The 24,164-nt window shown below is 45.5% G+C and overlaps 1 protein-coding gene across 1 annotated transcript in view; it reads left to right on the top strand.

Annotated features, from left to right (window-relative positions):
• The first annotated feature begins 9,234 nt into the window (after nucleotides 1-9,234).
• LOC134991434 (dipeptidyl aminopeptidase-like protein 6) overlaps nucleotides 9,235-24,164 on the top strand; it is a 58,136-nt gene continuing 43,206 nt past the window's right edge. Inside the window, exons 1-4 of the mRNA XM_063950742.1 lie at nucleotides 9,235-9,508; nucleotides 9,591-9,683; nucleotides 10,431-10,522; nucleotides 12,297-12,344. Coding sequence (XP_063806812.1) covers nucleotides 9,669-9,683; nucleotides 10,431-10,522; nucleotides 12,297-12,344 — 155 coding nt within the window. The 5' untranslated portion in view covers nucleotides 9,235-9,508; nucleotides 9,591-9,668. The remainder of the gene's footprint in view (nucleotides 9,509-9,590; nucleotides 9,684-10,430; nucleotides 10,523-12,296; nucleotides 12,345-24,164) is intronic.

Raw genomic sequence — 24,164 nt, 5'->3', positions numbered from 1 at the left:
CACAAAAATAATCTACTCATTGTAGTAAAGAACTTCTTATGAAACAATTCTGCATTTAGTTATGCAGTATCATGAACAGTCCTGTCTTTTCCTTTCAGGGAGTATTATATTACCCTGGTCAGCTGGGTAACAAACACACAACTTGCTGTGCAATGGTTAAATCGCTCACAGAATCTATCTGTTCTCACTATTTGTGATGCAACCACAGGGACCTGTCTAGAGGTAGGTGTTTTACTCCTCTGCCAGCCCCAGAGCTAGATAATTAGGTCATTTACTGCTAATTGTCCACAAAATGTATTGATTTAAAAATATTGCTTTTCTATCAGCATCTAATCAAGCTCTTTCAGCTTTAAATGGAACAGATGATAAATCTTGCCTGGTGATGACCGCATCTGAATGTGTGTGCAGACATTGCTCCAGAGATTGACCAGAACTGTCAGATTATAAATGACCCTTGTATGGAGACCATAGGATACACAGTATAAGATTATCTGCCCAATCTTTCTGGTTGGAACAAAATTCTGATAATGTCTGGGAGCAAATGACAGTTTGTCTGAATGACCGTTTTTGTTAAGTTTCCAGTGTTTGGGAGCAAATGGTAAACTGTCATTTACTCCCATACATTACCAGATTTTCGTTCCAACCAGAAAGATTGGACAGATAATCTGGCCATACACCTAAAGATTTATCTGTCCAATCTGGCTTGTTGGAATGAACATCTGGTAATGTAGAGTGACCATATTATTCCTTTTACCTGGGACGCTCTTGGATTACACAGGTTCTGTGGCTGGCTGACTTAAAGCCTACATTTCAGCTGGTTTTAATCAGCCACAGAACCTGTGTAATCCATGAGTGTCCCAGGTAAAATGGATAATATGGTCACTCTAGGTAATGGATGAGAGCAAATGACAATTGACCATTTGCTCCCAAACGCTGTAAAACAGACAAAAATGGTCAATCAGACAAATTGTTTAAATCCATTTGATTTAACCAATTTGTCTGAATGACCTTTTTGTCAGTTTTACATAATTTTGGAGCAAATGGTCAATTGCAATTTGCTGTCATCCATTACCAGATGTTTATTCCAACCAGCCAGATTGGACAGATAAATCTTTAGGTGTATGGCCAGCTTTATAGTGTGTATCCAGCAGATGGAGATGTCAGGCTAGAGAAATACAAGGACAGAGGAATGCCTTCATAGTTTATGGGTATGGGACTCTAGGTCGACACCAATTTGGTCGACACCCATTAAGTTGACACCCATTGGTCAACAGTGGATAGGTCGACAGTAGAAATAGGTCGACGCGGCCATTAGGTTGACATGAACAAGGTCAACATGAAAAAAAGGTTTACGTGAGTTCTTAATGTTTTATTGGTGTAGTTTTCTCCGTCAAGTGACCGGGAACCCCAATTAGTGCTCTGCGTCCCCATGATTGGCTCGCTTCCCAATCGTAGTCCGCGTGGATCATAAAGTCCGTCCCCCCCCAAAAAAAGTGAAAAACTGGCGCCGACCTTTTTTCATGTCGACCTTGTCCATGTTGACATAACGGCCGTGTCAACCTATTTCTAGTGTCGACATATCCATTGTCGACCAATGGGTGTCGACCTGGAGTCCGTATTCCATAGTTTATCAGACGGGCACATCCCAAGTATGAATAGTCGAAAGATCACAAGTGATATTCTTGTTACTAATCTTAAATGGTGCTCCAATCTATCAGCTGCTGTCATTTTGCAAACAATGCTGTTTTACACAAGGCCATATCTATGTAGAGTTTGTATGATGTCCGAGGGTTTTCTCTGGGCTTTCCAGTTTCCTCCAATGCTTCAAAAACATACTGGTAGTTCAATTGTGTGTCCATGAGGTAGGGAATATAGATTGTAAGCTCCACTGGGATAGGGCCTTATGTGAATGACTGAAATATTCTCCATAAAGCGCTGCAAAATATGTGTGCATGGTATAAATAGGCTTGCCATAATATCCCTTTAATCTGGGACATCTATGATTTACACAGGTTCTGTGGCTGGCTAAATTAAAGTCTCCATTTCACCTGGTTTAAATGAGCCACAGAACCTGTGTAAATCATAGATGTCCCAGTTTAAAGGGATATTATGGTAAGCCTATATATATAAATTACTGTTCATAAATAAGGTACGAGAGAAGGAAGAAAATTCATGCAGAAGAAGATAGATGACATTTCTACTGTATGTGCATTCCTTGAGAAAGTCTCCATAGCAGAGTTAACTTTATACTGTACTTTTATTAATATACAGTAATATTCTGCATTACAATTATCCATTTGTCATTCTTAGGAAATTATCATGGCAAGCAAACAGAGCTATCTATTTATTGCACAATCCTGACTCACAATGTGGATTCAATAGTACTGCCATTTCTGGCATTTATTTTATGACCATACAGGGTAATGGGTTCCTCACCAATGTTACACTCATTACAATGTAGAGCAGGGCTTGACAAATGTTTCTCAAATCTAGGAGCCAGGATGAAAGTATAGGAGCCACAATACTGAGCAGCTCCAAACCCCAAGGCAAACCAACCCCCCACAGCCACACAACTAAGGGGGCACCCTCTTGCATAGCAGCCCTCCGCCTCAGCCCCCCCTTCCCCTCCCACACACACACCCACAGCTAACCCCCACTAGCTACCAGCCACTCCACAGCCTACCCTCAGCCAAACAACACCTCCTACCCACATCACTACACCTCCAAAGCCCACATGGATCCTTTTATTGGAGTTCTCTATGCAACCGGAGTTTGGAGACAGCAGACAGGGGAGGATGAGACAGACAGGCAGAGCAGTCAGTGCAGGCTGGGACAGACACTCAGCACATGCACTCCTGTGCAAGAAATGGCAGCCGCAACACAAGCACTTCTCCAAAAATCTCAGCTGGGACTGTTGGGGCTGAAGAGGATCTGCTTCCTCCCTCCAAAATCTGGTAGCCAGGCAGCAAAATCTTGGGGCCATGGCTACCTGGCCCCTGGGATTTGTCGAGCCTTGATGTAGAGAATTTGCTTCTATGTGAGTACCTCACTGTTCAGCAGGCGGACACTGGAGCAGTCTTTAGGTTAGCTTACTGTCACTAGCTTAGGCCCCATTTACAACATAGTTTGGGTCTATGGACCACTCTTCAGATAAATACTATGTACCAAAGGGAAAATGCGGTAAAACCTTATACCCGCCAGCCGCCGCTCACGCCGCCCCCCGGCATACCTGTGTGCAGGCAGCCCTGGTCCCGGAACCCAAACTCTTCCTCTCCCAGCAACACAGCCGGAGATCCTTCCAGCTGCAGGGAGGAGGAGCCCGGGACTGACTGTTGCCTGCTTGCTGGTGTCTGGGAGGTGAGAGACCCCAGGGAGGTGACGGAGACCCCCGCATAACCTTCTGACAGGTATCGTGGGGGTCCTCTGACACCGCATTGCAATATAAATCGCATATGTTAGTATTTTAATACATCCCGCCCTATATATGATATTTTCTCTATCGTCCTAAGTGGATGCTGGGGTTCCTGAAAGGACCATGGGGAATAGCGGCTCTGCAGGAGACAGGGCACAAAAGTAAAGCTTTTACAGGTCAGGTGGTGTGTACTGGCTCCTCCCCCTATGACCCTCCTCCAGACTCCAGTTAGATTTTTGTGCCCGGCCGAGAAGGGTGCAATTCTAGGTGGCTCTCATAAAGAGCTGCTTAGAGAGTTTAGCTTAGGTTTTTTATTTTACAGTGATTCCTGCTGGCAACAGGATCACTGCAACGAGGGACAGAGGGGAGAAGAAGTGAACTCACCTGCGTGCAGGATGGATTGGCTTCTTGGCTACTGGACATGAAGCTCCAGAGGGACGATCACAGGTACAGCCTGGATGGTCACCGGAGCCACGCCGCCGGCCCCCTCACAGATGCTGAAGCAAGAAGAGGTCCAGAATCGGCGGCTGAAGACTCCTGCAGTCTTCTTAAGGTAGCGCACAGCACTGCAGCTGTGCGCCATTTTCCTCTCAGCACACTTCACACGGCAGTCACTGAGGGTGCAGGGCGCTGGGGGGGGGGCGCCCTGGGAGGCAAATGAAAACCTTTAAAAAGGCTAAAAATACCTCACATATAGCCCCAGAGGCTATATGGAGATATTTACCCCTGCCTAAATGTACTAAATAGCGGGAGACGAGCCCGCCGGAAAAGGGGCGGGGCCTATCTCCTCAGCACACGGCGCCATTTTCTGTCACAGCTCCGCTGGTCAGGAAGGCTCCCAGGTCTCTCCCCTGCACTGCACTACAGAAACAGGGTATAACAGAGAGGGGGGGCAAAATAAATGGCAATATATAAATATAAAAGCAGCTATAAGGGAGCACTTAATCATAAGGCTATCCCTGTCATATATAGCGCTTTTTGGTGTGTGCTGGCAGACTCTCCCTCTGTCTCCCCAAAGGGCTAGTGGGTCCTGTCTTCGTATAGAGCATTCCCTGTGTGTCTGCTGTGTGTCGGTACGTGTGTGTCGACATGTATGAGGACGTTATTGGTGTGGAGGCGGAGCAATTGCCAAATATGAGGATGTCACCTTCTAGGGGGTCGACACCAGAATGGATGCCTTTATTTGTGGAATTACGGGATAGCGTCAACTCGCTTAAGCAGTCGTTTGCCGACATGAGGCGGCCGGACACTCAATTAGTGCCTGTCCAGGCGCCTCAAACACCGTCAGGGGCTGTAAAACGCCCCTTGCCTCAGTCGGTCGACACAGACCCAGACACAGGCACTGATTCCGGTGGTGAAGGTGACGAATCAACCGTATTTTCCAGTAGGGCCACACGTTATATGATTTTGGCAATAAAGGAGATGTTACATTTAGCTGATACTACAGGTACCACTAAACAGGGTATTATGTGGGGTGTGAAAAAACTACCAGTAGTTTTTACCGAATCAGAAGAATTAAATGACGTGTGTGATGAAGCGTGGGGTGCCCCGATAAAAAACTGCTAATTTCAAAGAAGTTATTGGCTTTATACCCTTTCCCGCCAGAGGTTAGGGAGCGCTGGGAAACACCTCCTAGGGTGGACAAAGCGCTAACACGCTCATCAAAACAAGTGGCGTTACCCTCTCCTGAGACGGCCGCACTTAAAGATCCATCAGATAGGAGGATGGAAAATATCCAAAAAGGTATATACACACATGCAGGTGTTATACTACGACCAGCTATTGCGACTGCCTGGATGTGCAGTGCTGGGGTAGTTTGGTCAGAGTCCCTGATCGAAAATATTGATACCCTGGACAGGGACAATATTTTACTGTCGTTAGAACAAATAAAGGATGCATTTCTTTATATGCGTGATGCACAGAGAGATATCTGCACACTGGCATCACGGGTAAGTGCTATGTCCATTTCGGCCAGAAGAGCTTTATGGACACGACAGTGGACAGGCGATGCGTAGAGGAGTTATTTGGGGTCGGTCTATCGGATTTGGTGGCCACGGCTACGGCCGGGAAATCCACCTTTCTACCTCAAGTCACTCCCCAACTGAAAAAGGCACCGACCTTTCAACGCAGCCCTTTCGTTCCTTTAAAAATAAGAGAGCAAAGGGCTATTCATATCTGCCACGAGGCAGAGGACGAGGGAAGAGACAGCAACAGGCAGCTCCTTCCCAGGAACAGAAGCCCTCCCCGGCTTCTACAAAAGCCTCAGCATGACGCTGGGGCTTCGCAAGCGGACTCGGGGGCGGTAGGCGGTCGTCTCAAGAATTACAGCGCGCAGTGGGCTCACTCGCAGGTAAATCCCTGGATCCTGCAGATAATATCTCAGGGGTACAGGTTGAAATTAGAGACAGAGCCACCTCGCCGTTTCCTGAAGTCTGCTTTACCAACGTCCCCCTCAGAAAGGGAGACGGTTTTGGAAGCCATTCACAAGCTGTATTCTCAGCAGGTGATAATCAAGGTACCTCTTCTACAACAAGGGAAGGGGTATTATTCCACTCTTTTTGTGGTACCGAAGCCGGATGGCTCGGTAAGGCCTATTCTAAATCTGAAGTCCTTGAACCTGTACATAAAGAAGTCCAAGTTCAAGATGGAGTCACTCAGAGCAGTGATAGCGAACCTGGAAGAAGGGGACTTTATGGTATCCTTGGACATCAAGGATGCGTATCTCCACGTTCCAATTACCCCTCACACCAGGGGTACCTCAGGTTCGTTGTACAAAACTGTCACTATCAGTTTCAGACGCTGCCGTTTGGTTTGTCCACGGCACCTCGGGTCTTTACAAAGGTAATGGCCGAGATAATATTTCTTCTTCGAAGAAAAGGCGTATTAATTATCCCATACTTGGACGATCTCCTAATAAGGGCAAGGTCCAGAGAACAGCTAGAGATGGGTTTAGCACTATCTCAAGAGGTGCTAAAGCAGCACGGATGGATTCTGAATATTCCAAAATCCCAATTAATGCCGACAACTCGTCTGCTGTTCCTGGGGATGATTCTGGACACAGTTCAGAAAAAGGTTTTTCTTCCCGAAGAAAAAGCCAAGGAGTTATCTGACCTGGTCAGGAACCTCCTAAAACCAGGAAAGGTGTCTGTACATCAATGCACAAGAGTCCTGGGAAAAAATGGTAGCTTCTTACGAAGCAATCCCTTTCGGCAGATTCCATGCAAAGGGATCTGTTGGACAAATGGTCAGGGTCGCATCTTCAGATGCACCTGCGGATAACCCTGTCGCCGAGGACAAGGGTATCCCTTCTGTGGTGGTTGCAGGAGGCTCATCTATTGGAGGGCCGCAGATTCGGCATGCAGGATTGGATCCTGGTGACCACGGAGGCCAGCCTGAGAGGCTGGGGAGCAGTCACACAGGGAAGAAATTTCCAGGGAGTGTGGTCGAGCCTGAAAAAGTCTCTTCACATAAGCATTCTGGAACTAAGAGCAATCTACAATGCTCTAAGCCAGGCGGAACCTCTGCTTCAAGGAAGACCGGTGTTGATCCAGTCGGACAACATCACGGCAGTCGCCCATGTAAACAGACAGGGCGGCACAAGAAGCAGGAGGGCAATGGCAGAAGCTGCCAGGATCCTTCGCTGGGCGGAGAATCACGTGATAGCACTGTCAGCAGTATTCATCCCGGGCGTGGACAACTGGGAAGCAGACTTCCTCAGCAGACACGACCTTCACCCGGGAGAGTGGGGACTTCATCCAGAAGTTTTCCACATGCTATTAAACCGTTGGGTAAAACCAATGGTGGACATGATGGCGTCTCGCCTCAACAAAACACTGGACAGGTATTGCGCCAGGTCAAGAGATCCGCAGGCAATAGCTGTGGACGCGCTGGTAACACCTTGGGTGTACCAGTCGGTATATGTGTTTCCTCCTCTGCCTCTCATACCAAAGGTATTGAGGATTATACGGCAAAGAGGAGTAAGACTAGTGGCTCCGGATTGGCCAAGGAGGACTTGGTACCCGGAACTTCAAGAGATGGTCACGGACGATCCGTGGCCTCTACTTCTGAGAAGGGACCTGCTTCAGCAGGGTACTTGTCTTTTTCAAGAATTACCGCGGCTGCGTTTGACGGCATGGCGTTTGAATGCCAGATCCTAAAAGGAAAAGGCATTCCAGAAGAAGTCATTCCTACCTTGATAAAGGCAAGGAAGGAAGTCACCGCGAAGCATTATCGCCGTATTTGGCGAAAATATGTTGCGTGGTGCGAGCAGCGGAGTGCTCCGATGGAGGAATTTCAACTGGGTCGTTTTCCTACATTTCCTGCAATCAGGATTGTCTATGGGTCTCAAATTGGGATCTATTAAGGTTCAAATTTCGGCCCTATCAATATTCTTCCAAAAAGAATTGGCCTCAGTTCCTGAGGTCCAGATTTTTATCAAAGGAGTACTGCATATACAGCCTCCTGTGGTGCCTAAGGTGGCACCGTGGGATCTAAATGTAGTTTTAGATTTCCTCAAATCCAATTGGTTTGAACCACTAAAGAATGTGGATTTGAAATATCTCACATGGAAAGTGACTATGTTACTGGCCCTGGCTTCGGCCGGGAGAGTATCTGAACTGGCGGCTTTGTTTTATAAAAGCCCTTATTTAATTTTCCATTCGACATAGGGCAGAGCTGCGGACGCGTCCGCATTTTCTCCCTAAGGTGGTATCAGCGTTTCACCTGAACCAGCCTATTGTAGTGCCTGCGGCTACAGACGACTTGAAGGACTCCAAGTTGTTGGACGTTGTCAGAGCCTTAAAAATATACATTTAAAGGACGGCTGGAGTCAGAAAATCTGACTCGCTGTTTATACTGTATGCACCCAACAAGTTGGGTGCACCTGCTTCTAAGCAGTCGATTGCTCGTTGGATTTGTAACAAAATTCAACTTGTACATTCTGTGGCAGGCCTGCCACAGCCTAAATCTGTTAAGGCCCATTCCGCAAGGAAGGTGGGCTCATCTTGGGCGGCTGCCCGAGGGGTCTCGGCATTACAACTCTGCCGAGCAGCTACGTGGTCAGGGGAGAACACGTTTGTAAATTTTTACAAATTTGATACCCTGGCAAAGGAGGACCTGGAGTTCTCTCATTCGGTGCTGCAGAGTCATCCGCACTCTCCCGCCCGTTTGGGAGCTTTGGTATAATCCCCATGGTCCTTTCAGGAACCCCAGCATCCACTTAGGACGATAGAGAAAATAAGAATTTACTTACCGATAATTCTATTTCTCGGAGTCCGTAGTGGATGCTGGGCGCCCATCCCAAGTGCGGATTATCTGCAATACTTGTACATAGTTATTGTTAACTAATTCGGGTTATTGTTTAGGAAGCCATCTTTCAGAGGCTCCTCTGTTATCATACTGTTAACTGGGTTTAGATCACAAGTTGTACGGTGTGATTGGTGTGGCTGGTATGAGTCTTACCCGGGATTCAAAATCCTCCCTTATTGTGTACGCTCGTCCGGGCACAGTACCTAACTGGAGTCTGGAGGAGGGTCATAGGGGGAGGAGCCAGTACACACCACCTGACCTGTAAAAGCTTTACTTTTGTGCCCTGTCTCCTGCGGAGCCGCTATTCCCCATGGTCCTTTCAGGAACCCCAGCATCCACTACGGACTCCGAGAAATAGAATTATCGGTAAGTAAATTCTTATTATTTCCAGGGAGGTCCACATGTTTTATGAATGATGCTAATATGAGCTTTTGCTGAAAGTAAATGATGACCTAACATAATAACATTCTGAAAATGACAGTTGAGAAGATAATATTTTCATTATCTCCAGTGACTACGTACTGACATCAGCATGGCCACCTTCAGAACAATATTCCTCTTTCAAACTTTATTACAAGAGGACAATACAGCCTTGGCTACAGTAGACTTCACATCATTGCTAACAAGACATGCTTTATTGTCAGCAGATGCATCTACATCCTCATTTATTGCCACTGGACAATTCTCACCACGCTCATTCTCATCAAAACTCATCCAAGGTGATGATATTAATACTTATTGTATGTTTAGAAATACAGAACTGCATCGGACGCGTGGATCAGCTTTCAGGTAAAGGAATTCTCACTTCCATCTCTCTGTGCTTTATCCTACATAATAGTCTTGGCTTGAGTCACAGTTTGTTTCTTTGCAGGGTGATCCTGTGTTTTCCACAGATGTCGCCTTCCTCTTGGCTCCAGTGGGGGGACAGGAGAAATATGTTCATATCGCCATGTTATCCACACAGGTACTGAAGATTTAGGTAATTAGGTAAAACTATATAATCTGTAAATCCTAAACTATATCAACACCATGGACAGCATGGAAGACCCTAAAAGTGTCAATCTTGTCCATAGGAATCATTTAGGACTCTAAAGATTACAACGAATGTGATTTTGCTTCCTTCAATGGAATAAAAAAAACATTAGGCATGTTACTAGGGAAAACCTTAATAAAAAGAGACCTGGTGGAGATTGCAAGCCTGTATAATAGCCTGAACTTGTTTTTTTCCAGTCCACCTTTTTTTGTGATGCTTTATCATCCACCTTTCACATCACCATGCGTCTTCATGGTCCTAGCTACCACCGCATTCCATATGCAAAATAAATACTGTATATGGAGACTTTTCAGTCCCAATTGGGCATATAAATACATTATTATTATTAGTATTAGTATTATTATTATTATTATTATTATTATTATTATTATTATTATGTGGAAATTATAAAGAATTGTTCTAGAACATAACATATACAAAAATGATGAATGATGGCAAATTAATCAGCACTGTGGCAGCCTCTCAATGCAAGGGCCTTTGTGCAACAGGCCATGTTCCTACAGCTGCCTGTATATGTGAATGAAGGCATTGATTTAATTCCTCTTCTAGACAAATTTTGTTATTATTTTCAAGTACAGAAACTTTTAGTAAAATATACTGTATATTGTAATATATTCAAATGTATGTTTATAAAATGCACTCTTGTCTTCTCTGCAGCTAAGTAGTAAAGGGAACTCTCTGCAGATGATGACCTCTGGGGAATGGGATGTGACACGGATTGTGGCATATAATGCAGACAACAGAACAATGTGAGTTATTACATGGCGTATCTGTGGAGTGATTGGATGGAGAGTGTGGGGTACAGGTGTTACTGTAGAAGTCTGCGTTAGACATTGGGCGAGATGTACTAAAGCAAAAATGCGGTAAAACCCCCGAAAACGGGGGTTTTACCGCATTTTCATATTTACTATCAACCTACCGCCGCGTTTTCGGTGTCCAGGGTATCGCCATCTCTGGATGGCGATACCTTATAGAAGCCTATGGGCTTCTTTTCGCCGACCGCCGCAACCCGCCGACACCGTCGCAGACGCCTCCCCCCCTCCCCCCCAGCTTACCTTCCTCCATGATGCCCCGGACCCGGAAGGTAATCTCCTCCTCCCCCTAGCAACGCAGCCGGACGTTCTTCCGGCTGCAGGGGGGAGGAGGAGGCGCCGGGGGCAGCCTGCTGCTGCTTCCCTGCATCTATCCTGTGTGGGGACCCCATGGAGGTGACGGAGACCCCCCGCAGACCACCTAACAGGTATCGCGGGGGGCCTCCGTCACCGCATCGCGATGTTGATCGCATATGTTAGTACATACGCGATCAACATCGCTGCGGTAACCGGCGAGGTGCGGCGGTAACACCTCCATATGGTGAAAAGTATTGATTGTAGATCTATATCTTCATTCAGCGTTTCACACAAGTCCACTTTGCGGATTGATCTTGAGATGTTTATCACTGTGCATGTATAGGCCACATTCAGCAACCACATCTCCAGTTGTGGCTGAGTGGGTGTATGGTCAGCAACTGGATGCTCTTACATTTAGTAGCATTAGTATTTTGTGGGCATGTGGTGGGAGGATAGATGGAATTGCAGGCTGTTTAGATAAGAGTGTTTGCAGAGATCTGTCTGACTCTGATGGCAGATGTATCTTTTGTATTAAAGATAAGGCTGGTACAGATGCTTGCTGGTAGTGATGACACATTCATTCACGGATTTATAGGGTGAAGGTGCACAAATGAGTAGAACTCTGAATGGATTTATAAAACATATAGTAATGCCCCCAATTAATAATAAGTCACACATTTGTGGCCCAAATTCATATGACACACAGCAGTGCCCCCAATTTATAATATGGCACACAGTAATGCCCCTAATGCAAAAGTCACACATCAGTGTCCCCAATTCACAATATTCTCCTGTACACGTGTGCACAGACCAGGTTGCTGGAGATGCAGAGTGTCTGCTGCAGAGTTGTTCTGACTGCTGACCACAGAGCTGAGATAAAATCGGAAATAGCCATGGATGGCGGGAATCAGAGATCAGCTCTAGAAGAGGCATTACACCCTAGTCTGTCCCCAGAGTACAGGAGGCTGTGCGGCAGAAATTTCCCCAGCCGCTATCATCCAGTGACTTAGGGGTCTATTCATGAAGCAGTGAAAAGTGTGGAGAAGTGAGCCAGTGGAGAAGTTGCCCATGGCAACCAATCAGCACTGACATAACATTTATAATTTGCATTCTATAAAATGATACAGAGCAGCTGATTGGTTGCCATGGGCAACTTCTCCACTGGCTCACTTCTCCACTCTTTTCACTGCTTCATGAATAGACCCCTTAGCATGCAGTGCAGGGTGTTTTCTGCAGTTTCATAACCGGGGGGCTAGATTTCCGCAGGGTTTAGCCTGTGGGCCACAGTTTGGATGCCCCTACTTTTAGGCCTTCATTCCATTTGACTCATGCTATTTTCTTGTTTCCTGTATTGTACATGAATGTATATTTGTTTTATCTCCTCACATTCTGACTCATCTCGGTCTGATGCCAGTTATTTCCTGAGCACTGAAGACAAGTCCAAGACAAGACACCTGTACAGGTACAGAGACACATTTTACTTCACACTTCCAACACAACATAGCACATCAACTTGTGATATCACCATAAAGCTATAAACCTTCTGGTATCTACTTATAAATGGAAATATAATGGGGAAAAAATAGTATTTTGCATTGATTGTATTCATTGATTTCAGCAATGAAAACCACATAGCTCACTTTGCTTAATTAAAAACTAGACCTTTTCCCGTAATAAATCGATATCATTAACATTCTCTGCGAGGTTCTGAGTACATAAACTGTTTACCTTAATTGTGATAAATCAATTTTTTAGGAGCAGTAGTTTCCCTATACAAAATACTGGATGCTTTATTTTTATACTGCAATTTAGATTTCAGTTTGAACACCCCCCACCCAAATCTAACTCTCTCTGCACATGTTATATCTGCCTCACCTGCAAACATGGTTTTGCTCAATCAGGGCCGTTTCTAGCCAATTTGGCTCCCAGTGCGAGATTTTAAAATGCGCCCCCCCCCATTCACATAAGAAAAAATGCGCCACCCCCCATAGATATAAAGAGGAAAAGCATGCGCGCGCCGAAGGCACGCGTGCTCCCGGCAAGGAGGCGTGGCCTCGTTAAAATGGGCGTGACCTCATCAGATCTCATCACGGCCACCACAGGATAAAAAAAAAAAAGTCCTCATTTTACACATTACAACAGGCACGCGACCCCATTTTACACAGCACGGCAGGCAAGTGTCCCCATTTTACACATTGCGGCAGGCACGTGCCCCCATTTTACACAGTACGGCAGGCAACTGTCCCCATTTTACACATTGCGGCAGGCACGTGACCCAATTTTACACAGTTCAACTGGCAAGAGTGTTATGATTCCAGCACTCTGGTCTGGGGAGATCTTATAGCAAGGACCTGAGCACTGGAACGTAATGCTGGGAAAGGGAACGGGAATAGCCCCTGGCGCCCTAACTCCGTTGTCTCGCCCGTGCTGTCAGAAATCTCTTGCAAGACTATGGTTGCTTGAGCCCATGGCAGCCGCGTTTGAAGGGCGGATTACGTCTGCCCAACTCCGATGCCCCCTCAGGTCTTAATGGGAGACAAAGAGAAATCCGAGACAGGGTGATAACAAAGGGCCCTCTAACTAAACAACAAAGCCAGGGGCTACAGACTAACCTAAAACTAGAATATGTGCGGAAAACCGCCAGGGAAAAGGACAACCAAAATACCCACTTGTCCACTCTCCTACCCGGCACCGCCGAGTTCCGGAGAGGACTTGTGGAAGCGGAAACCTCCGCAAATGCTCCGAAACAGAATACAAAATGAAGCGGGCTGGGCCGCAGCACGCGGCAGAGCCGCAACTCACGAAAACCACACGAGATCCTCTGGCGACTATTGCGGGCAATTGAGGACCAGAAGACTCCTTGGGATGAGATGACAACTCCAAGATTCAGGAACTCTGAGGACAGGAATGACCGGACACAGCAGGACTGGAACAGACGTTCAGCAAACCTAAGCAGCATGCTGGAAGCTATTACCGGCGTCTGTGTGAAGCACTGAGAAGGTATTAAGCAGGGAGTCCTCCAATCAGATGTTCAAAGCCTGATTAGCATAAATGCCGTGCAGCTGCCTTGCTGCACGACCAGAAGACAAGTGTATGTGGTTAACTTGATTGACCCTGCAACGGGGAGCGCGGTCCGCCCGTGGCGTCCCCGTTGCTAGGGTCCAGGCGGCTCAGCGCGCCCGGCGTCCCAGCGTTGCTAGGGACCCGGCGGCTAGCACGCTTGGCGTCCCTAGTTGCTAGGCGCCGGGCCGCGAGGACATCGCGGACCACGGCGCCTAACAAAGAGTCCCCATTTTACACATTGCGGCAGGAAAGTGTCCCCATTTTACACATTGCGGTAGGCAAGTGTCCCCATTTTACATATTGCGGCAGGCACGTGCCCCCATTTTTCACAGTACGGCAGGCAAGTGTCCCCATTTTACACATTGCCGCAGGCAAGAGTCCCCATTTTACACATTACGGCAGACAGGTGTCCCCATTTTACACAATACGCAAGGCAAGAGTCCCCATTTTACACATTACGGCAGACTGCGTCCCCATTTTACACATTCTGGCAGGCAAGAGTCCCCATTTTACATATTACGGCAGGCAAGTGTCCCCATTTTACATATTGCGGCAGGCACGTGCCCCCATTTTACACAGTACGGCAGGCAAGTGTCCCCATTTTACACATTGCCGCAGGCAAGAGTCCCCATTTTACACATTACGGCAGACAGGTGTCCCCATTTTACACAATACGCAAGGCAAGAGTCCCCATTTTACACATTACGGCAGACTGCGTCCCCATTTTACACATTACGGCAGGCAAGAGTCCCCATTTTACACATTACGGCAGGCAAGTGTCCCCATTTTACACATTCCGGCAGACAGATGTCCCCATTTTACACATTAAGACAGGCACGTGCCCCCATTTTACACAGTACGGCAGGCAAGTGTCCCCATTTTACACATTGCGGCAGGCACGTGCCCCCATTTTACACAGTACGGCAAGCAAGTGTCCCCATTTTACACATTGCGGCAGGCAAGAGTCCCCATTTTACACATTACGGCAGACAGGTGTCCCCATTTTACACAATACGCAAGGCAAGAGTCCCCATTTCACACATTATGGCAGACTGCGTCCCCATTTTACACATTCCGGCAGGCAAGAGTCCCCATTTTACATATTACGGCAGGCAAGTGTCCCCATTTTACACATTCCAGCAGACAGGTGTCCCCATTTTACACATTAAGGCAGGCAATTGTCCCCATTTTACACATTCCGGCAGACAGGTGTCCCAATTTTACACATTACGGTGGGGGGGGGGGAGGGGCTGACTTACATTTGAAGCGGTTCTTCCCGCTCTTCAGCTGCCTCTCCCTCGTCTGCGCGGCTCCCCCTTCGGCTTCTCCCTCCTCCCGAGTGCCCAGCTCGGGGGGCGGGGTTTCGCGGAATGACAGCAACGTGACAAAGTCCATTCAGCAATTAAGATTCGTTGGAGCTGAAAGAATTAATTCTTTAAAGTGTCTGGCCAGACAAAATATATATGCTCACCGCTCAGAAATGATGAAGCCGCTGAGCCCGGAGGGAGGCGGGGAAACGCGTTAAGGACTCATATATTTCTGCTCCATACCACTGCCAACTGTATTGCCCACCGCCAGCAATATTTTAGATCTACATGGATGATCCCCTCCAGAGATGACTGCCCTAAAAGGTTAATAGCACCAGCAGCCGGGAGGAAGTCACTGAGATCTTAATACTGGAAGAGAGCGGTGAGCATATATATTTTGTCTGGCCAGACACTTTAAAGAATTAATTCTTTCAGCTCCAACGAATCTTAATTGCTGAATGGACTTTGTCACGTTGCTGTCATTGAAACCCACTATTACAGCTACCAGTGATTATTGCTGGTTGGATTTATCAGAGTGTAGGGTGTCACGCTGCTACATCATCTCTATAGTGACACAGTGTTTTTAAATATCTCAACGGACTGCTACATTGTTAAAGTGGACTGATCTAGTATAGCAGTCAAAATATACACTATAGAGGATATTGTTGAATGAGTTTTTGTCTAATTTATCAATATCGGCCAGACAGAAAAGAGCATATTTTATGTTTTTTAAAATAATATATTGATGTGTTTAAATTACCGGCCGGTGGTTATGTTTATTAAATTTTATTGTTATTTTTTGAAATGAAGCAATAAATTTTTGCTCAATCTATATGCGCTACAATATTTTTGTCTTACGATTTTTTCTTCTGATAAGGTTGAGTAGCCTTATTTTGTTGGCTGCATTTAGATTGGTGTGTATCGAGCGCTTGGTTATATTTGATTGCTTTTTTAACCAATTGGATTCAGGTCTGGGGAACAGGCGGGCCAGTCCATAGCATCAATGCCTTCGTCTTGCAGGAACTGCTGACACACTCCAGCCACATGAGGTCTAGCATTGACTTGCATTAGGAGGAACCCAGGGCCAACTGCACCAGCATATGGTCTCACAAGGGGTCTGAGGATCTCATCTCGGTACCTAATGGCAGTCAGGCTACCTCTGGCGAGCACATGGAGGGCTGTGCTGCCCCCCAAAGAAATGCCACCCCACACAATTACTGACCCACTGTCAAACCGGTCAAGCTGGAGGATGTTGCAGGCAGCAGAACATTCTCCTTGGCGTCTCCAGACTGTCACGTCTGTCACATGTGCTCAGTGAGAACCTGCTTTCATCTGTGAAGAGCACAGGGCGCCAGTGGTGAATTTGCCAATCTTGGTGTTCTCTGGCAAATACCAAACGACCTGCACGATGTTGGGCTGTAAGCACAACCCCCACCTGTGGACGTCGGGCCCTCATACCACTCTCATGGAGTTTGTTTCTGATCGTTTGAGTAGACACATGCACATTTGTGGCTTGCTGGAGGTCATTTTGCAGGGCTCTGGCAGTGCTCCTCCTGTTCCTCCTTGCACAAAGGCGGAGGTAGCGGTCCTGCTGCTGGGTTGTTGCCCTCCTACGGCCTCCTCCACTTCTCCTGATGTACTAGCCTGTCTCCTGGTAGCGCCTCCATGCTCTGGACACTACGCTGACAGACACAGCAAACCTACTTGCCACAGCTCGCATTGATGTGCCATCCTGGATGAGCTGCACTACCTGAGCCACTTGTGTGGGTTGTAGACTCCGTCTCATGCTACCACTAGAGTGAAAGCACCGCCAGCTTTCAAAAGTGACCAAAACATCAGCCAGAAAGCATAGGAGCTGAGAAGTGGTCTGTGGTCACCACCTGCAGAACAACTCCTTTATTGGGGGTGTCTTGCTAATTGCCTATAATTTCCACCTGTTGTCTATTCCATTTGCACAAAAGCATGTGAAATTGATTGTCAATCAGTGTTGCTTCCTAAGTGGACAGTTTGATTTCACAGAAGTGTGATTGACTTGGAGTTACATTGTGTTGTTTAAGTGTTCCCTTTATAGTTGCTGAAGAGCTTGGCACTCAGTCCGTAATTAATGCAGCTTGCTCAGGTGCACCTCCTCCTTCAATCACAATATATGTCCAATATGGGATGGCACTCTTGAGTCTTGGACTTCCCTCTTAATTTATGATTGCCATCACCTGTGCTGAAACACCTTTCTTATCAATTAACCTGTTCAAAACAGGTGCCAGCAATCCTATATGAAGAGAAAAGTCCAGAAACAGAGCATTGTGTCCCTCCTGGAGAGGGTCATGTTGGGAGGTATGGTACACTGTATATACTTTTCTATATATAGGGGGGGGCACCAATATTTATCTTGCCACCAGGCAACTGGGACGAACTTACGCCACTGATAGATAGATAGATATATATATATATATATATATATATATATATATATCAGTTGTGCTCATAAGTTTACATACCCTAGCAGAATTTGTGATTTTCTGGCCATTTGTCAGAGAATATGAATGATAACTCACAAACTTTTCTTTCACTCATGGTTAGTGGTTGGGTGAAGGCATTTATTGTCAAACAGCTGTGTTTACTCTTTTTAAATCATAATGACAACAGAAACTACCCAAATGATCCTGATTAAAAGTTTACATACCCTGGAGATTTTGGCCTGATAACATGCACACAAGTTGACACAAACGGGTTTGAATGGCTACTAAAGGTAACCATCCTCACCTGTGATCTGTTTGCTTGTAATCAGTGTGTGTGTATAAAAGGTCAGTGAGTTTCTGGACTCCTGAAAGACCCTTGCATCTTTCATTCAGTGCTGCACTGACGTGTCTGGATTCTGAGTCATGGGGAAAGCAAAAGAATTGTCAAAGGATCTGTGGGAAAAGGTAATTGAACTGTATAAAATAGGAAAGGGCTATAAAAAGATATCCAAGCAATTGAGAATGCCAATCAGCAGTGTTCAAACTCTAATTAAGAAGTGGAAAACTAGGGATTCTGTGGAAACCAAATCACGGCCGGGTAGACCAACAAAAATTTCAGCTACAACTGCCAGGAAAATTGTTCGGGATGCAAAGAAAAATCCACGAATAACTTTAGCTGAAATACAGGACTCTGAAAAAAAGTGGTGTGGTTGTTTCAAGATGCACAATAAGGAGGCATTTGAAGAAAAATGGGCTGCATGGTCGAGTTGCCAGAAGAAAGCCATTACTACGCAAATGCCACAAAGCATCCCGCTTACAATACTCCAAACAGCACAGAAACCAGCCTCAAAACTTCTGGAACAAAGTCATTTGGAGTGATGAGACCAAAATTAAACTTTTTGGCCACAACCATAAACGTTACATTTGGAGATGAGTCAACAAGGCCTATGATGAAAGGTACACCATTCCTTTTGTGAAACACGGAGGTGGATTGCTGATGCTTTGGGGATGTGTGAGCTACAAAGGCACTGGAAACTTGGTCAAAATTGATGGCAAGATGAATGCAGCATGTTATCAGAAAATATTGGAGGAAAATTTGCACTCATCAGCCCAGAAGCTGCGCATGGGACGTACTTGAACGTTCCAACATGACAATGATCCAAACACAAGGCCAAGTCGACCTGTCATTGGCTACAGCAGAATAAAGTGAAGGTTCTGTAGTGGTCATCTCAGTCTCCTGACCTCAATATCATTGAGCCACTCTGGGGAGATCTCAAACGTGCAGTTCATGCAAGACAGCCCAAGAATTTACAGGAACTGGAGTCTTTTTGCCAAGAAGAATGGGCAGCTTTACCATCTGAGAAAATAAAGAGCCTCATCCACAACTACCACAAAAGACTTCAAGCTGTCATTGATGTTAAAGGGGGCAATACACGGTATTAAGAACTGGGGTATGTAAACTTTTGATCAGGGTCATTCGGGTAGTTTCTGTTGTCATTATGATTTAAAAAGAGTAAACACAGTTGTTTGACAATAAATGGCTTCACCCAACCACTAACCATGAGTGAAAGAAAAGTTTGTGAGTTATCATTCATATTCTCAGACAAATGGCCAGAAAATCACAAATTCTGCTAGGGTATGTAAACTTATGAGCACAACTGTATAGATAGATAGATAGATAGATAGTGTCAAAGTCAGAAAAATATCACGCTACACATTGCCATATTTGCACCTCATGCGTGTCCCCGCTGCGCGTGCATGAGCTCTCCCTTGCGTGCGCATACTCGCTGTTGCGTGCACCCGCGGGCGCACGGTATGCGCATTTACGGTAGAGTTTGTATACGTCTAGCGTGCGACTCAATCGTAACATATTTTAACCATATAATGTATTTTGTAGATTATGGTCCCTTTGATAGAATCTGAAAGTTTAGTTAATGTAGCATGTTCATAGACAAAGAGATCCCTCTTTGTTTGATACGAAGGGTCAGACAGGGGTTATACAGTGGTGTTTAGTATCCATCGGAAGAGTATTTAATTAGCAATATTCCGGTGATGGTTTGAAGCGGATTAATCGCTCGTGCGAATAGTTATGGACATAAGAAGTTTATGAACATTTACTGTATTTGCACTTTATTACCCATGCGGCGGGAAACCCACTTTCCCACCCACCTGAGCAGTTAGGAATAGTCACAGCCCACCTGTATGAATCAACCTATGACCTTTTGTTATAATGCGAAGACGAATTCCTGTGTCCAATGAACAATAAGAATATAGGGACCATTGTACTGTATTGTGTGTAGTGTATAAAAGGACAAGCCGATCTGGGCCAGCTCTCTATTCTCTTCAACGGTTCTCATCACTGATAATCGGGAGCTGTATATCCAGAAGGCGCATGCGATTGTTTACCTTTGTGCGTAAGTTTCTCTGCAATCATATTGTCTTTATTGTTATAAGCCATTCTCTCTCGTTCTCTCTCACTTTCTCTCTCTCTCCTTCCCCTTTAAAAGTAATTGTATCTTTATTGTATTTTATGTGTAGTTACTTGGTTAGATATTCTATGTTATTTTGGTAGTGTATAACTTGTACTGTATTATTCTTTTGCGATTGAACGTTCATTCATTTCCTTAAAAGGCGTTAGACCCTTAGACCGGTATTTGAGTGTTTATTATATTGCAGAGGGTAATAGGAGCGTCTCTATCGCTCAAACAGCTTTAGTGTAAACAAGGTTAAGCTGCGTTATATAGCTACAGTGTTTCAGTACAAGGTCTACAGTGTAAGAATATCCTTTCTGTGTGTTACATTCAAGGTCTACTGATTGTTATCTTGTGAGCGTCTGCGCTGCTCGTGATCTCCTCGTGGTCTCGAGCGTCCGCTACGCTGATAGCGTAGCATTACGGTAGTCGCTCACCTATAGTGTGCCCGATACCAACAGCGTATTCTCGCGAGCGTTTGTGTCGCTCAAGCGGCTCGCTCCCGATACAGCGTCCGCTACGCTAAGAGCGTACCCTTACGGTACCTCGTACGCCAATTGCGTACTGTGTTCTTTAACCTTTTAGAGTGTTTTAAATAAGATAAATATTAGGCTTTATCAATTGGCGGCTCGTCCGTCCTTCACATATCTGCACTAGGTAATTTCAGCAGACATTATCGGTCAGCAAAGGGCGGGAGGTAATATTCCTCGTAGTGCTGACCAGATAAGCGTCTGCTTCGCTTAGTAAAGGGTGCTGAAGGAATCCGGAACCGGAGGTAAGAACAATACGCTAGTGTCTTTTAAAACTGTTTTTTTTTTCTGTTTTGCGTACGCACGCACGCATACATCTGCATTTCTTTTCATTCGTGTATTTTCACATATTACTTTCCTGGTTGCCATTTCACAATTGATAACGTGCTAAGAAAGATTTGTTGCTATTAGTAGTTAAAGAGTAAAAGTAATACATTAAGGGGTAATTTGTAAAGCACGCACACAGCTTTGCCTAAGATACAAGGAGAGACTTGTGTGGTGCTCGGTAGATGAATACAATTAAAGATCATCTACATTGATAAACGTGTTAATTGTATTTCTGTGGACATATCTGGCTGGCATACACGTGTCTCTAACAAAAGGGTGAGACTAGTGTACGCAACACAAAGGCCGACGCACGTAGCGTATATTACGCAACGGAGCGTCCGGGTACGCCCACATAATTCAAAACACACGATAGTATTATTTTTAACAGGCGAAAAGGAGGCAACGCGATAAATAGCGCAAGTCAATTTTAGTGTCCAAAATTTTAAGCTAATAGATCCTTCTCCAATTTGCGACTCATCTGGTCTAGACTGTTTACTGAATGAAAGGAATTTCTGCGCAGAAATAAAAATTAAAGTGTACATGTGGTGAGTGTTTGTATATATAAGTTTTTACAATTTTTGGGTTGAACCACAAGAAGTCGAGTTCTCGTGAGGTACATACATGTAAGTGACGTGCATGGTGGCTTGGGAGGCATCCCTTGTTAAACATAAATTTGAGCATTAGAGTATAGCAGACCAGGAGGTCTACTGTAGCACAGACCAGGAGGTCCGGAACAGACCAGGAGGTCTAGGTACAGCAGACTAAGAAGTCCGCTATAGAGAAAAGTAGCACAACACCAGGAAGGGTTGGTGCGGAACCCATATAGGCCATTAAAGCTCTGGCTGAAGGAATTCGCAGCTGTAATTTTCGATTCCACTTGTCGCTCCGCACATAAGATTAGTTGCTTATGTGCAGAACGATTGTACCGCACGTAATTGTGTGCATTAGTAACCTGACCAGTACCATTTGCGTACGAAAGGGGTCATAAATGCTATTTGTACACTCTAACGTGATTTGTGTAATTTTTTTTATTTTAAGGGAGGTTCGCTAGTCACTTGGGAACTATCCAACAACCAATAGTTACTGGAAAGGGTTAAGTGCTCTTCGGATCACACTCGCAGGTTCCAGTAAATAGCGGTTCAGGTCGCAGGGGCCCTAGGTCGAGTACGCCAGCGCTAAAGTAGTGTGTGGGCGTATTGGTCGGCGTGGGTGAGTGAGTGGAGTACTCGGTAAACTGCCACCGTCGGCCTACCCCGGACATCTTGGTTTTTGTAAGGTTTAGCTGAAGACCCTGATTTGAAGGTCAGAGGTAGTGAAAGCAACACCTGCAAGTATGGGGGCCAGTTGTTCAGGTAGGGGGCGATCAACCTCGGTTCGGGTTGATTCAGTAAACCGGCCAATCGGGTCGGCAAGGTATGTAATGTGTGAAAAATACGGTTCACACACAGAGGTTTTATGTGATGAATGGGAAAGGATGACTGTGCATGACGGGGAAAAGTTTCCCCGGGTAGGTAGTTTTAGCCCAGATGTGTTACAAAATCTTAGGAGAAGGATATGTCTCATTAAATCAACAAAGAGACGGATCAAACATTATGACTACTTACAGTTATGGCAACAGGAGGGTGAAATACAGAGAGGATTGGCTCAGGCGGCTGGATCTAACCCTATCAGGAAACTGATAGCTACGGCACCACCGCCACCTTACATAACGGGAGAGAAGTTGGTTGCAGAGAATGACGCACTAATGTGTGATAAACAGGCACTTAGTAACTGTATAAATGTTAAGGATAATATGAATAAGATGAGTAATGCAAATATTAACCCGTGCAAGTTGTACCCTGTTTTAAACTTTCCCCAGGAGTGTGATCAAGAGGACGAGTCAACAACACTATCGGCACTCTCTCTAGCAGCCACCATATCAGAAACAACAGTGGGCACGACCCAACCCGTAAGATTAGTATCCAAGGCCCCTAGCGGAGGGACAGGTGAGGTCGTATCAACGGGTAAGTACGGCACCATACACTATGCTGAAACCATTTCACCACAGGCTGTAGAATCTACTCAGAATGATGTTATTAGACTTAATCCCGTTAGGGTAATAGCAGTGCCAAATGGGAAAACGGACACTTCAGGAGTCACTCCTGTCAGAAACATTGCCATGCACTGCCCGTTTTCCCGAATGGAATTAAGAACAATAGTGTCTGAATTCCCTGATCCTAGGAAAGATCTAGTTGCTAGTCAGAAATACATTAGAGAGCTAGGGAATACTGTGGAGCCCAATAACAAAGACTGGCAGATATTGCTGAGGGCATGTTTACCCTCCAATGTCGACTCAGCAAGATTTTTAGCTGACTGTAAATTAGATGAGGATGTACCCCTTACGGATGTGTACAACCAAGACAATGTAAAGAGAATAAATTTACAGTTAAGAGTATTTCCCAGCTGTTGTCAAATGGAACAAGATTTTCTCCATTAAACAAAAAGAGGCTGAAACAGCTGCTGACTATTTTCATAGGGCAATACAGGAAATGGCCAGGTATACAGGCATAGAAGACATTAAGACAAATGTAAATCATAGAGAAGTAGCAGTCTCGGTGTTAATGGATGGTTTAAAGGAGGTATTGAAGACAAGGGTACAGACCACGCAACCATGTTGGCGAGGTCTGTCGGAGGCTACTTTGAGAGAGGCCGCTATTGATCATGATCGGAATATCACCAGACACAGGGAGTTACAAAGTGATAAATTAATGGCCGTAAGTATACAGGCCCTGACCACAAGGCAACCTTTGTATAAATCTCCAAACCCTGTGGGTAAAAAGACATCCGCTTGGAAGAAGAATTTGACAACCTTTTACACAGACAACTGATGGACTATGCCATAGACCCCCCATATCCCTAGTACCTTTAATTTTACGCTAGCCCAACACTTTTTGTAAGTCTATGGACATTGATAAAGCTTTGCTTGCGTTTATTGGCAAAAGCACAAAGAGACTACAGTCAACATGTACATCAAGACAAGACTTCAATCAACAAATGCATATTAACCTCACATAGAATATCACTGCATTTACCATAATTGTTTCTTATCTTCATCTCTACAACCTTCAGGTAATGACACACATAGTCGA

Source organism: Pseudophryne corroboree, chromosome 2 (assembly GCF_028390025.1).
Source record: "Pseudophryne corroboree isolate aPseCor3 chromosome 2, aPseCor3.hap2, whole genome shotgun sequence".
NCBI classification, from domain to species: Eukaryota; Metazoa; Chordata; class Amphibia; order Anura; family Myobatrachidae; genus Pseudophryne; species Pseudophryne corroboree.
Note: the sequence above shows the minus strand (reverse complement) of the source record. Positions and strands in the feature narration are given on the sequence as shown.